Source organism: Malus sylvestris, chromosome 5, assembly GCF_916048215.2.
Source record: "Malus sylvestris chromosome 5, drMalSylv7.2, whole genome shotgun sequence".
Lineage (NCBI taxonomy): Eukaryota > Viridiplantae > Streptophyta > Magnoliopsida > Rosales > Rosaceae > Malus > Malus sylvestris.
The window spans coordinates 2,174,976-2,187,940 of record NC_062264.1 but is presented as its reverse complement, the minus strand read 5'-3'; the positions used below and the strand labels follow the sequence as shown (position 1 = coordinate 2,187,940).

At 37.6% G+C, this 12,965-nt stretch overlaps 1 protein-coding gene across 1 annotated transcript in view; it reads left to right on the top strand.

Moving 5' to 3' along the window:
* Nucleotides 1–483: 483 nt before the first annotated feature.
* The window catches only part of LOC126621781 (midasin), a 34,729-nt gene continuing 22,247 nt past the window's right edge, over nucleotides 484–12,965 (top strand). Inside the window, exons 1-24 of the mRNA XM_050290358.1 lie at nucleotides 484–971; nucleotides 1,143–1,465; nucleotides 1,630–1,714; nucleotides 2,273–2,550; nucleotides 2,648–2,839; nucleotides 3,047–3,216; nucleotides 4,389–4,498; nucleotides 4,585–4,704; nucleotides 5,944–6,022; nucleotides 6,400–6,519; nucleotides 6,605–6,704; nucleotides 6,782–6,878; nucleotides 6,970–7,104; nucleotides 7,195–7,266; nucleotides 7,346–7,522; nucleotides 7,652–7,777; nucleotides 7,863–9,617; nucleotides 9,794–9,846; nucleotides 9,933–10,122; nucleotides 10,264–10,368; nucleotides 11,305–12,081; nucleotides 12,242–12,398; nucleotides 12,585–12,683; nucleotides 12,795–12,895. Of these exons, the coding sequence (XP_050146315.1) occupies nucleotides 867–971; nucleotides 1,143–1,465; nucleotides 1,630–1,714; nucleotides 2,273–2,550; nucleotides 2,648–2,839; nucleotides 3,047–3,216; nucleotides 4,389–4,498; nucleotides 4,585–4,704; nucleotides 5,944–6,022; nucleotides 6,400–6,519; nucleotides 6,605–6,704; nucleotides 6,782–6,878; nucleotides 6,970–7,104; nucleotides 7,195–7,266; nucleotides 7,346–7,522; nucleotides 7,652–7,777; nucleotides 7,863–9,617; nucleotides 9,794–9,846; nucleotides 9,933–10,122; nucleotides 10,264–10,368; nucleotides 11,305–12,081; nucleotides 12,242–12,398; nucleotides 12,585–12,683; nucleotides 12,795–12,895 (5,526 nt within the window). The 5' untranslated portion in view covers nucleotides 484–866. The remainder of the gene's footprint in view (nucleotides 972–1,142; nucleotides 1,466–1,629; nucleotides 1,715–2,272; nucleotides 2,551–2,647; nucleotides 2,840–3,046; nucleotides 3,217–4,388; nucleotides 4,499–4,584; nucleotides 4,705–5,943; nucleotides 6,023–6,399; nucleotides 6,520–6,604; nucleotides 6,705–6,781; nucleotides 6,879–6,969; nucleotides 7,105–7,194; nucleotides 7,267–7,345; nucleotides 7,523–7,651; nucleotides 7,778–7,862; nucleotides 9,618–9,793; nucleotides 9,847–9,932; nucleotides 10,123–10,263; nucleotides 10,369–11,304; nucleotides 12,082–12,241; nucleotides 12,399–12,584; nucleotides 12,684–12,794; nucleotides 12,896–12,965) is intronic.

Here is a 12,965-nt window from a genome sequence, read left to right as displayed (position 1 = left end):
ATTTGGGCTTGTTTTTTTGTATCTACTTAAACAGGTGCCTAGGCTATAGGGCATGTATTTTGCCACCATAACTGCAGGCGCAAAATATGTGTGGACTGCATCTTCCTTTTGTAACTTATGGAAACATGCATACTGCATCTTTGTTGCTTTGAACATTTATGCTTGAAAGATTAACTGCTGAAACAAAAACAACCTACTTTTTCACCTTTCACTCATCTATCCTTTTTATTTGTTCATGATTCTGTTTAATTTTTTTTCAAGTTACATGTATCTAATTCATGTGGTTAAGATTCATGCATTCAAGTCCCGCAGCAACGAGCATTTTTCTAGTTACTTTTAAGGCGAAAGAAAAGTTGGAGGGCAAAAGTGGAAATAAATTCAAAATAGGGAAAAAATAAAAAGTTAAACCAAAATCGAATGGCTGGACGGCACCGCTGCGCCCCTTTGGTCCTTTACAAATTTAAATTTATATTTAAAGGCATTTTCGCCTTGAACCCTAAACCCCTGCAAACCTAGTGCTAAAACCTCCGAGGCTGATAAACCCTAGCTTTTGGGAAAACCCTAATTTATCCGTTTCCTGTGAAATTGGTTTTGAGTTTTGCGCTTTCAAAACCTTGAGAATCTCTTTCTTCAATTCCAATTCTTCTGAAAACAAAAACCGGCCTTAAAAACCTTTAATTCTTCGCTGTTTTGAAAAGTTTTCCGCAGTTCATTTCTGAACGATATTATATATAAAATTTTGTTTCCTTGAGTCGGCGTTTGTATTGTGGGTTTTCGTTTCTGAAATTACTCAAAGTATATATTTTTCAAACCTAAATATATATATTGTTAGTATAGTTTAATAATCTTAATACTTGAGCTTTCAAATGGCCATTGATGGTAGTTTCAGCTTGGAATCAGCACTGGGGAGGTTTCTTGCTCGGTGCCCGGAGCTCCAATTTTCTCCAAACTTTGATTTTCTGTCCAAAAAGGTACGGAAATTTACTGTCATTTGTCAAGCTTTATAGGTTGCTGATCAATTAAAAGAAAGACAAATTCGTGGTTAGGTGTTACAGAATTAGAGTACTAGAAGGATGAATGATTTGAACTAATAATATTGCTGGTAAAATTTACTCTGTTTTTCGGCGTTTGGTTTTGCGCAGGGAGATGCTGTGACTGAAGATGAGGTGGTCAAAGCGCTAGTTGGGGTGTTCTTACATCCAAAATATACGATTCCCTTGATTGGATGTTTCCGTCCAATAGCTCAGAAGATCGTGGGCAAAGCTGTTGATTTGCTTCGGCTTGTGCCGAATTTGAGGTCTAATTTTGATGGGGGATCAGTTTCAAAATTTTGCAGAGCTACTAGTTTAAAAGAGGTTGATAATGTTATTGAGTTCTACAATGGAGCTGGGAGGGGTCTAGATCTCCATGAGCTTGCTTGTCTAGCCTTCTGTCGATCCCTTGAATTGGATCCTTTCTTGTGGGAGTACGTTCACTTCTCATGTCTATATATGTGAATACATGTATGCATATGTCTTTAATGTAATCTTATCTGTTCGTATTATGTACTTGTTCATGACATTCACCCTCCTTTTAATGGTTGGACACAGTTACATGTACTATATAGATCTTTCTTTTCGTCACTTGCAGGTCTATAGTAGGTTATTTTCAATTTTCTCCACCTCCATTTCAACGTGTTCTGCTGGGACCAAAAGTTTCGGATCTCCGTATTGAGGTTAGTAAGCTTTGTATGAATAATTTGTGTGAAATGGAATGCTCTCTCTCCCCCTTACTCTCTATCTTACTCTCTTTCCCCCTCCCCCTGGCCAGTTTTGTTGTCTGACCTTTAATGGTTCTTGATTCCACAATACCCATGGTTCGGCCCCTGTTTGGAATTTCTTTAGGCTTATATGAAGCATAAAATAACTGAACATTTTCTCATTGGTGATAAACAAAGCACCAAACAATGTTAGCAGGTGAAATATAAACTTGATAGAATGTGTGGTGAACAAATTGTTCAAAATTACACTAAAACACTTTCCACACTTTTCAAGGATACGCAATTGGAGATTTCTTAGCTGTAACTGATATTATGTAGAGATCTGAAGTTTTGTTTCGTGAGAGGGTTCTATTCTTGAACTTCTTGTAAGTGAAGTGGTGGTGCTATCAATTATGCGGAAACAAAATAGACTTTGATCTTGCAACCCCCTGCATTCATGAGTTGAGCGTTCCACATTTTTTGAGCTGCCCCTTCTCGATATTTGGCTTTAATGTCATACTTTTTCTTTTGTAGGATGGAACTAGGGTATTGCTAGCCGTAGGGGTGTCCTACCGCCTCCTCATAGTGAAGTATGACTTTTTCTCTAAACTTCTGAAATGGTCCTGTTTCCTGGACCTTGTGGAGCAGTGTGCAAAACTTGACCTGCAAGATAGTACTTCAGAAGTTGTGAAGGTTATCAAAGACATAAGATGGTGTGGGCTCCAAATAATTTCCCTCATTCTTAAGTTAAGTTGTAAAGCAACGGAGAACTTGGGTATTACAGATGAGGACGCGTTTTCATGTTTCTTGCGGTTGGTCTCGTTCACATCTTCCAGAAAGTTATTTCTTAAATAACAAATTTAATGATTCATTGTTGGTGCAATGTTTATCTTGATATTATTATTTCAGATGGGAGGAATTCTGTCAGGACGTATCATTAGAAAGCGCTGGCTGGTATGTTGAATCATCCAAACCAAATGAATCTGTGGATGGAAGCAGTATTTGCTGTCACAAAAGCAGTCTGCAGTCTTTTGGCCTTAATTCTGGGTCTGCTACTTCATATCAATGTTATGTGATTGACCCACAAGCAAAGCGCCAAAGGTGTGCTTCATAGAGTATTATCTTTTCCTTTTGATTGTAAAATGCTGTGTTATCATAATGGAAATTCACAAACTATTGTCCTTCGCTCACTCTCCTCATCAGAAAACTATGTATCTCTTTTCTCATATATTCTTATTCTACCTATTTGCATTTGCAACTGTTCTTTTATTTTCTGACATTGCCAATTAACTTTGTTGGTATATTTAGGGATGAGAGATCAACTGGTGATCCGTTTGTTGTGACATCAGCAATGAAGAGAACTGTTGAGATGGTGCTGTTAGCTGTGAAGCAAAGGTTGCCCGTTCTTCTGTATGGTTCCACTGGCAGTGGGAAATCTGCTCTCATCAGCAAGTTGTCCCAGGATAGTGGCAATCAAGGTATATACTGTTGTGTCCACTCTAGTTGAAAATCGGTTATTTAATTTGTGGTGATATATACCTGCAACAAACTGTTTCCATTGAAAATTTAGGGTGGGATTTAGGATGAAACCAGTGTTATCTAATACCTGCATTTGAAGCATATTGAAGTTAATATTGAATAAAAAAAATCAGTTTTTACACAAGATTTCATACTGTGACTATCCATACCTAATGTGCCTGCTGTATTGCAAGTGGTGGATTCCCTAGAGGTTAGGGTATTCCTCTTCAACCCACTTCGTCTCGGGTTCAAACCCTCCCCCTCTTAATGTATATTAATTGTAATGAAAAGTCCATGCTGTGTTGCATTACATGTGTAACAATTTTAAAGGTCATAAATGCCATGGTTTCTTTTTTGAAGAAAAGATTCATATTATATGCCATGGTTTCTTAAGAAGTCTCATCTTTGGAGTGTTTCCTTAGGTGTAAGCTCTTAGCCTCTTACATAATTATTGCCCTATGAAAAATCCTTGGGTGGTTGAATATTGTGTAGTTGAACATTATGGGAAAACTGGTCCTTGGGTAGTTGAACATTATGGGAAAACTGGTCTTCTGTTTTAGAGAAATTCTTATGTTGTCCATATGAGTTCTTGGGTATTTGAACATGGTTTAGCAATTAGTTTAGCTACAAAAACAAACAACCAAGCCTTATCCCACTAAGTGGGGTCGGCTGAATGGATCCTAGAAAGCTACTGTGCTCGGTTTTACGCCAATTCTTCCATTAGCTCCAAGTACTCCATATCTTTTCTTATCGTCTCTTTCAAAGTCTTCCTCAGTCTTCCTCTACCCCTTTTGCCTTGAGCCTTCATCTATAGTCTCATCTTCTAACCGTAGTATCTGTAGGTCTTCACCATAACTTCTACTACTTCCATAGATTTTCCCATTAAGGTTCCTATATTCCCCGTTTCTAAACGCATTCTACTCTATTTGAACCCTACCCTCATGTTCTAGCTTCTTTGACCTCACTCGTCCAGTAAGATTTTAGCAATTAGTTTTGCGAATTATCTATATTTTTGCAATTATATATCCCTTACTTTCTGAATAGTTTTCCTTGTTTGGGGGATGTTCCATTGTTGTTTTTTTTATTTTTTTATTTTTTCGCGTGACTCGTATCTTATCTGGTTGTTTCCCAGTTCTATCAATTCACATGGATGATCAAATTGATGGTCGAACATTAATTGGAAGTTACGTCTGTACGGAAAAACCTGGTGAATTTAGATGGCAGCCAGGGTCACTTACTCAGGTTTGAAATCCTTTAATCATATGAAAGTGTACTTGTATAGGTGCTGTTTAACCTCAGTTGCTCAAATCAATTTCTCATTTTTGCAGGCTGTTTCTAAAGGGTATTGGGTTGTCTTTGAGGATATAGACAAAGCACCATCTGATGTGCGTTCCATTATATTACCTTTACTGGAAGGTGCAAACCTGTTTGCAACTGGGAACGGACAGGTAAGAAAAGAAGGGTTAGGAGTATGTTGATTTTTTCTTGTGATAAGAAACAAACTTTTATGAACTTCAAAAATAAGTACGAAGCGTGGATAAGAAATCCACCAACTATAACAAGCCTAAATAATGTGAATTCAAGTCTTTAGGTTACTGGATTTTTATGTGAGAGCTTAAATTGAACACATTGAAATTTGTATTAAAGCTTCAAGTTCTTCAAAAACCTACTTGGAAGAGATGCTTCTTCAGGAAGCCGTAAAATTTACTTTTAAAGCCTACAAGTACTATTGAAGTTTTCTAAAATGCTTATAGAACTACTTCTCGTCTTTATCCTTTCTAAAACTGGCCAGGAGTTCTAGTACGGCACATTCTAGCAGATATTGAGACAGTTCATTAGTGTCTTTGGGATATTTTTAATATTTTCTGCTTGTTACCTCCCCTTCTGCTCTCTAGAGGTTTTGGTAGTTACGAGACGGTATCTTAAATTGATATATGTCTGTCCCTCTGCACTTCTGATGTTGAATCTTGTTTGAAGAAAACCTTTAGCATTTCAAGTTCCTATCTTTTCCAATCTATTCGTATCTTAAAAAAAAGTTCCGATCTTTTTGTAGTTGAAAGGTTCTTGTCACCATAAGAATATATATATATATATATATATATAATATAATATAATGGGAACTGTTATTAGCACTCCAAAAATCTCATTCTACACTCCTCACAAGTGTATTTTTCTTTCTAATTATAGAAAGTTTGGAGTGCCAAATGAGATTTTTGGAGTGCTAATAACAATTCCTATCGAACTCAATGAGCGGTAGGTCTCGGGTTCGAGACTTGGGAGCAGTCTCTCCATAAATGGGGGTAAGGCTAGCCGACATTCACCTCTCCCAGACCCTGCGTAAAGCGGGAGCCTTGTGCATTGGGTACGACCTTTTTTTAATAACAATTCCTTATATATATATGTGGGATTGAATTTTCCTATCTTTTTGTAATTGAACGGTTAGTCACCATAAGAATATATATATATATATATGCGGGATTGAATCTTGAGAAACTATTTTTTGTCAATTATGATCTGCCCCTGATTATTGATTTCCATGTACACTGTATCTGGTGTGCCCTTCCTGTTTTGTTTTAATTTATTATTTTCCTTTCTTGGGCTACGAAAGGGCTTTCTAGATTTTTTTTTTTTTTTTTTTTTGTGTACTTGCATTTTACTAGTGGTTGAAACATTTGTGATTATTGCAGGAGATCACGGTGGCAGAAAGTTTTCGGATTTTTTCCACTATTTCAACTCTTAATCTTGATGCTTCGTGCATTTCGGGAGGTTTGTGACCCCATACCCACTCCCAGTTTCTTTTTTGTCCTTAGGCTGAATTTACATAACACTATTTAATGTCATTTGTTTCAATATACAATATGTCAGTATTTCATAGAAGTTTGATTGGTCAATTTCCATTGGTTAATTTCTTTTGAAATAGAGTAAGTCCTGGTGTGGGAGAGATTAGTGGAACTAAAAGTCTTCAATTCAATCCTTGTAGGAGCATTGAAAAATGGTATTGAATTGATTTAAACAAGTTTTTGTATGCTGTCAACCATTGTAATTCTAGATGGCATAGTATTGAAGGTTCATCTGTAAATTAGAACAATTCTCTCGTCCTACATAAATGCCAGGCCACATGATTAATGAACTTTTTGTGGCAGGTAGGAATTCACTTTCCGTTTTTTTCAAAGTGAAGGTTCAACCCTCAACTAGCGAGGACTTGCAAAGCATAGTGAAAGAATGGCATCCAAGTTTAGAGCCTCTTGCTGCGAAACTCACAGGTGTGTCCTGACTCCGTTTCTTAAAATTAGTTCATATTGGTTGATCCTTAGTTCTTACATACTTTTGGCTGGTGACTGCTTCCAGAAACATTTGAAAGGATTAACACTGCCACATTACAACAAAATGGTGGATTTCAATCTGGAAGTTCCGCTTCTGTTTATTACCAAAGTAGATTCTCCTTAAGGTAAGTAAAGTTGGTTACTGGTTTTCATATTGGTTTGTTCTGGGTTTTTATATTTTTCTTGTTTGATTTAATGGTAGGGATCTCCTCAAATGGTGCAAACGAATAGCAGGCCTCAACTTTATATTTCAGGGAGATAATTTATCTTATAAGAACCGTTCTTGTATCTATCAGGAGGTCTTAATCGATGAACTTCCTTTTTGTCTTTTGTTTTATTGCGTGGCTAGCTTTCTGTATTAAGGTTTTGGAACATTGTATCATGATTTAGGCGGTTGACGTATTTGCGGCCTTCTCAACCTCTACGAAGAATCGCTTAGCTTTGATGCAAGAGATCTCCAGGTTGTGGTTATGGGAATCAACCATTCCAGACACCTTATACCCTTCTAATAAGCCGGAAGTCCAGGTCTAGTTGATTTCAGAATTGAGATTGCAATGTACTTTGTGTGTGATTAAGTGGAACTGTAAGTTTCTCATAATCGGAGTTCTACTGCAGGATTCAAATCCGTTGGATTTAGGAGTTGGTCGAGTTTCCCTACCTCGAGCTGAAGAAAAGACTCAAACAACTGTTAGTCAGAGCTTATAACACTGTCTATATTTAAGATAACTTCAATACAGATTTGGTGATATTCTTGTTTCTTTTGCAGTCGCGTGGCAAGAAGAAACCTTTTGTTGAGATTCGTAGTTCCATTCACTCGCTTGAAAGAATTGCTGCATCTGTAAATTGGAATGAGCCTGTTCTCTTGGTTGGTGAAACTGGGACAGGAAAGACGACACTGGTACAGGATCTGGCTATGAGGCTTGGTCAGAAGCTAACAGTTTTGGTAATATTGCTTCCGAGTCTTTCTCCATCTGACTCTTTTATTGTTTTCTTACTTATCCTCTGGTTGCTAACTACTTTATTGGTGTCTCTATCAGAGGTTGATCTACTTTTACTTTCTGTTTTGTTCCAGAACTTAAGTCAGCAGAGTGATGTTGCTGACTTAATAGGGGGATACAAGCCTATGGACATGAAATTTATATACAATCCCCTGTATAAAGAGTTTCGTGATCTATTCTCTGAATCGTTTGATTTGCAGGTAGTATTTGTCTCAAAACTTCTTTTGTTGATTGTGGATATGTAACTTGGTGTAGTAACCTGTACCGTTATTTTCTTATATGCAGGTTAATTTCAAATTTTTTTGGGAGCTGGATAATGCTCTTAAGAAGGAGAATTGGGAAAGGTTAGTGAAAGGTTTTGGGCTCGGCGCTAAAAGATTTTTCCAGAAAGTCGAAGCAGCTAGATCTGTGTCAGTTGGACAGTCTGGAAAAAAGCGCAAGAAAGCTCTAGTCGAGGATCGAATTAAAGCCTGGGAAAATTTTTCACTGAAAGTAGAGAATGCAAGTGCACATGGAATGATATTTTCATTTGTAGAAGGAGCTTTTATAACTGCACTGGAAAAAGGTGAGTGGATTTTGCTTGATGAGGTGAATTTAGCTCCTCCAGAGACCTTGCAGAGGGTTATCAGTGTGCTGGAAGGAGAGCATGGATCACTTTGTTTAGCAGAAAGAGGGGATATTCACTACATAAAACGACATCCCAACTTCCGATTATTTGCTTGTATGAATCCTGCAACTGATGCTGGCAAACGAGATTTGCCCTTCTCTTTGAGAAGCAGATTTACCGAGTATTTTGTTGATGATGTACTGGATGACGAGGATCTAATTCTATTTGTTCGCCAATTTTTGGGTGGCAAAGATTCCAAAGTAAAGAATATTGTGTCTTTCTATAAAAAATCCAGGAAACTAGCTGAAGAAAAGCTGCAGGACGGAGCTAATCAAAAACCACAATATAGCTTAAGGTCTCTCTACCGTGCTCTAGAATATACGACAAGGGCAGAAAGAGAATTTGGATTTGAAAAGGCAATATATGATGGGTTCTGTATGTTTTTTCTCACTTTGTTGGATAGCAGCAGTTCTTTGGTTATGAAAAATGAGATCTTGAGTTCTTTGTTAGATGGAAAAATTCCAGATGAAGTACGTTATATTAAGTACCTGAGTAACTCAACTATTGAAGGGAGGTCTGACAACTCTACAAAGTATACTGAAACTAAAAGTGTTGAGGAGCGTCTCAGGAATTTGGCTTGTGCTATTTGGATAAAGAAATACCCTGTTTTATTGCAGGGACCTACGTCTAGTGGCAAAACTAGCCTTGTTCAGCATCTTGCTGCAATAACAGGTCATGAATTTGTACGAATCAATAATCATGAACATACAGATTTGCAGGAATATCTCGGTTCCTACATAACAGATGCTACTGGGAAGCTTGTATTCCATGAAGGTGTACTTGTGAAAGCTGTACGAAATGGTTATTGGATAGTTCTGGATGAGCTTAACTTGGCTCCGTCTGATGTGCTGGAAGCATTGAACAGATTACTGGATGATAATAGAGAGCTTTTCGTGCCTGAATTGCAGGAAACCATTCATGCACATAAAAACTTTATGCTTTTTGCGACTCAAAATCCACCTGGTTTTTATGGTGGGCGGAAAATGCTTTCCCGAGCTTTTCGCAATCGTTTTGTAGAGATACATGTTGATGAAATTCCTGAAACTGATTTGATTGAAATCTTGCGAAAGCGGCAGCCTGATGTTACTGAAATAAGGTCTCAGAAAATGATTAAGGTGATGAGGATATTGCAAAAGAAAAGGCAAACGAGTAAAGTTTTTGCTGGGAAACATGGGTTCATTACTCCGCGTGATCTGTTCCGATGGTCTGATCGCTTCGCACAACTTGGTGGTCGTGATCAGGTGGATTTGGCCCGAGATGGTTATTATCTTTTGGCAGAGAGGCTTCGTGATGAAGGCGAGAAATGTGTTGTTAGAGAAGTTCTGGAAAAAGAAATGGGTGCTAAACTTGTTGAGGACAACTTGTATCTTCAGGTACTCATCTCTCTGTTTTTTTGGGGGGGGGGGGGGGGGGGTGGTCTATAGAGTTTGCTTTCTTGGTTCCTCACATGTTTCCTTTCGGTTGTATTTGAAATTTCTTTTGAATATGCATGTCCAGTGAATTTTTTTATGGTGACTATGTTCTGATTTTTGTTTTCCACTTTTTATAGGAATATGTTCCCAGCTTTCCTGATGGTGCTGAAATTCCCAAGAATCTTCAAAAGTATGTAGTTTAGACTGGAATTTTCGTTTGGTGTAGTAGGTTTTGATTAGCTTCTGAATACTGATGATAAAATTTGTTGGTGTTAGTTGGACTAAAAGTATGCGACGATTGTACTTCCTAGTGGAGCGTTGCTATAAAATGCGAGAACCTGTACTTCTTGTTGGTGAAACGGGGGTTGGGAAGACAACTGTCTGTCAATTGCTGAGTATTCTTCTGGGTTCAAAATTACACATTCTGAACTGTCATCAATACACCGAAACCTCTGACTTTCTCGGGGTTAGTTGTGAATTTTTATTTTATTTTGTGATTTTTCTTTTAACTCCTACTTGGGGATTCTCTGTATATATAAGGTTTTGGAATGTTACTTTATTTTTATTTCATTCAAGATCGAAATGATAATTAGTGAATGCATTGCAGGGGTTTTATCCTATTCGCGAGAGGTCAAGGTTAACATCGGATTTTAAAAAAGCAATTGAAGAATTGTTGATGACACAGGTTTTTGAGCGGTTCCATCTGGACTCTGTAAGAATCCTTTATTTGTTTACTTTTCAATCCTATTCCTTATCTGTTACACAGTACTATCCCTAAGCATACGTGGGACTAGTTTTTCTAATTTTTGTGGGATTTACTGTAGATCATGGGTAGTATGCGACTATGTGTTACATATTTGATGTGTGTGTGTGTGTGTGTCTTATAAATGCAATATACAACAGCAGCTTCAGGTCGGACCCACCCTTTTTTCCGTTCTTTCAAGAAATTGGGATCGTTAATGGCGTCTAATCCACTTTCTGTTAGATGATCTAAAACCGTCTTTTTAGATCTCATTTCGAGAGTTATGTTGCCAACGATCAATCAAATCGAAAATCAATTTATCCATTGATAATCATGTGGACTTTTGCTTATTTATTATTATTATTTTTGCATGAAGATTTTAAAAATAGATGGTTCAGTTCATTGAACTAGAATGCAAACTTGGATCACCTAGCAAGCCCTGTACAAACAATATTGATAAAGAGGGATCCTTTTCAAATGATTGAAGCTGCTCTTTTATTAGGTCTATATGTAAAGGTCATCCGTGTAGAAAATCAGCCAAGTCGGAAACAATTTGGTTGTCTAACCGTGATCAAACAGACAGAGGGACATATAATTTCTGATACATACTCAAATAGTTGTGATGATAGTCAAATGGCTAACTGCTGTTTGAATTGACTGATTTTTTCATTGGGTGAACACTTTAATTAAGACCTTAAAAATAGATTGTTAAGATTATTGGACTGTTTACAATGCTCTCTTGCATTTCCCTTTTAAAGATGGATCCATCATAAGAAGCTGAAAATGCTTCAAGACTTGTGTCAAGTGAAAAGTATTTTTTTTTTATTTTTTTATTTTAGGGAACAATAGTAAGGTTGCTTATTGTCCATTATAAATTATGATAGTGATTTTTTCTCTTCTTTGTAGACTGTCTCTTCGGACATAGGTCAAGCCTCTGCAACATTGTCTAATCTGAACAAGATGATAAAAGCTTACAAAAAGGGTCCGATTTTGAATCCTGATGTCACCAATCAAGATGTGATGACTTTGGAAGGGATAATATTGAAGCTATCTGAGATGCACCAAAAGTGGCAGAAAATGTTTGAATGGTTGGATGGGCCCCTTGTGCAGGCAATGAGGAGTGGTGATCTCTTTCTTGTGGATGAGATTTCCTTGGCTGATGATAGTGTTCTTGAGAGGTTGAATAGTGTCTTGGAAACAGAGAGAATGCTGTCTTTAGCTGAGAAAGGAGGTCCTGATCTGGAGAAAATTGTTGCTCATGAGAAGTTCTTTTTGCTTGCGACAATGAATCCTGGTGGTGATTTCGGTAAGAGGGAACTATCTCCTGCTCTTCGTAATCGGTTCACAGAGATATGGGTTCCCCCTATAGATGATAGAGGTGAGCTTAGAAGTATTGCATCTCAGAGGTTGTCACCTGAATTCTCATCCATTTTGGATCCTTTGCTGAACTTCTGGGAGTGGTTCAACCATCTAAAGTCAGGAAGAACACTTACCGTGAGAGATCTACTATCTTGGGTGGATTTTGTTAATGTGACTGGAATCAAGTTAGGACATGTGTATGCATTCCTTCATGGGGCATTCCTTGTTTTGCTTGATGGACTGAGTTTAGGTACTGAAACTTTGAAAGGGAACAGCAAAGACGTAAGGGAGCATTGCTGGTTGTTCCTTTTGGAAGAATTGAAGGTTTGTTGGGTTTCTTTCAACTTGAATTGTTGTCTGCTCGGATTGCTTGCACTTTCTAATTTTGTTCTTTTGCCTGTCCATCAATTGGCTTCCATTGTGAAACATGACTCCTAGTGGTTTTGTTGTCAATTTAATATCTCCATGCTTGCATTCATTGTAGGTAGCAGAGGAAAAACTTAGTGAATTGGAGTTCAAAAAACTTTCAAAAATGCAAAACTATGGTTGGGGCGCTCCTGAAACAATTGAACAGGATTCATCCTGTGGTAGCATGCAGTGTGACAACATTTTTGGTGTGGATCCTTTCTATGTAGAGAAAGGTAACTATGTGATGCAACATGCACTCACTGTGTTTTATTGTTTTGAAAAGGTTACCCGTAGGCACTGTAAGGAACTGTTTTCTTCTCTCACGTTTCGTGGCACTGTACTTTAAATTATTATGATGGAATCATTTTGATGTTTGGTCTTCAATTTTAGTCACTCTGTCCTCCTATGATGTACTATAGGTTCTGAAAGTTGTGACACTGAGGGGTTTGAAATGTTGGCACCTACCACCAGGAGAAATGTCTTGCGGGTACTGCGAGCTATGCAGCTTCCGAAACCTGGTATGTCTTTTCAAGTACCAATGCTGCTTTCAAGTGTCCCCTTTTTCTTTTTGCTTTTCATAGCCTATATTACACCTTGTTTAAATATCTTAATTTGTTTATGCTCTCCAGTTCTATTGGAAGGTAGTCCAGGTGTTGGGAAAACAAGTTTGATTGTTGCATTGGGCAAGTTTTCTGGTCACAAAGTTGTCAGGATAAATTTGTCCGAGCAGGTTGGTATTCTTTTCCAGCTTTCATATTTTTATATAGCATAGATATATGTTTTGCTCACTCTTTTTTGTC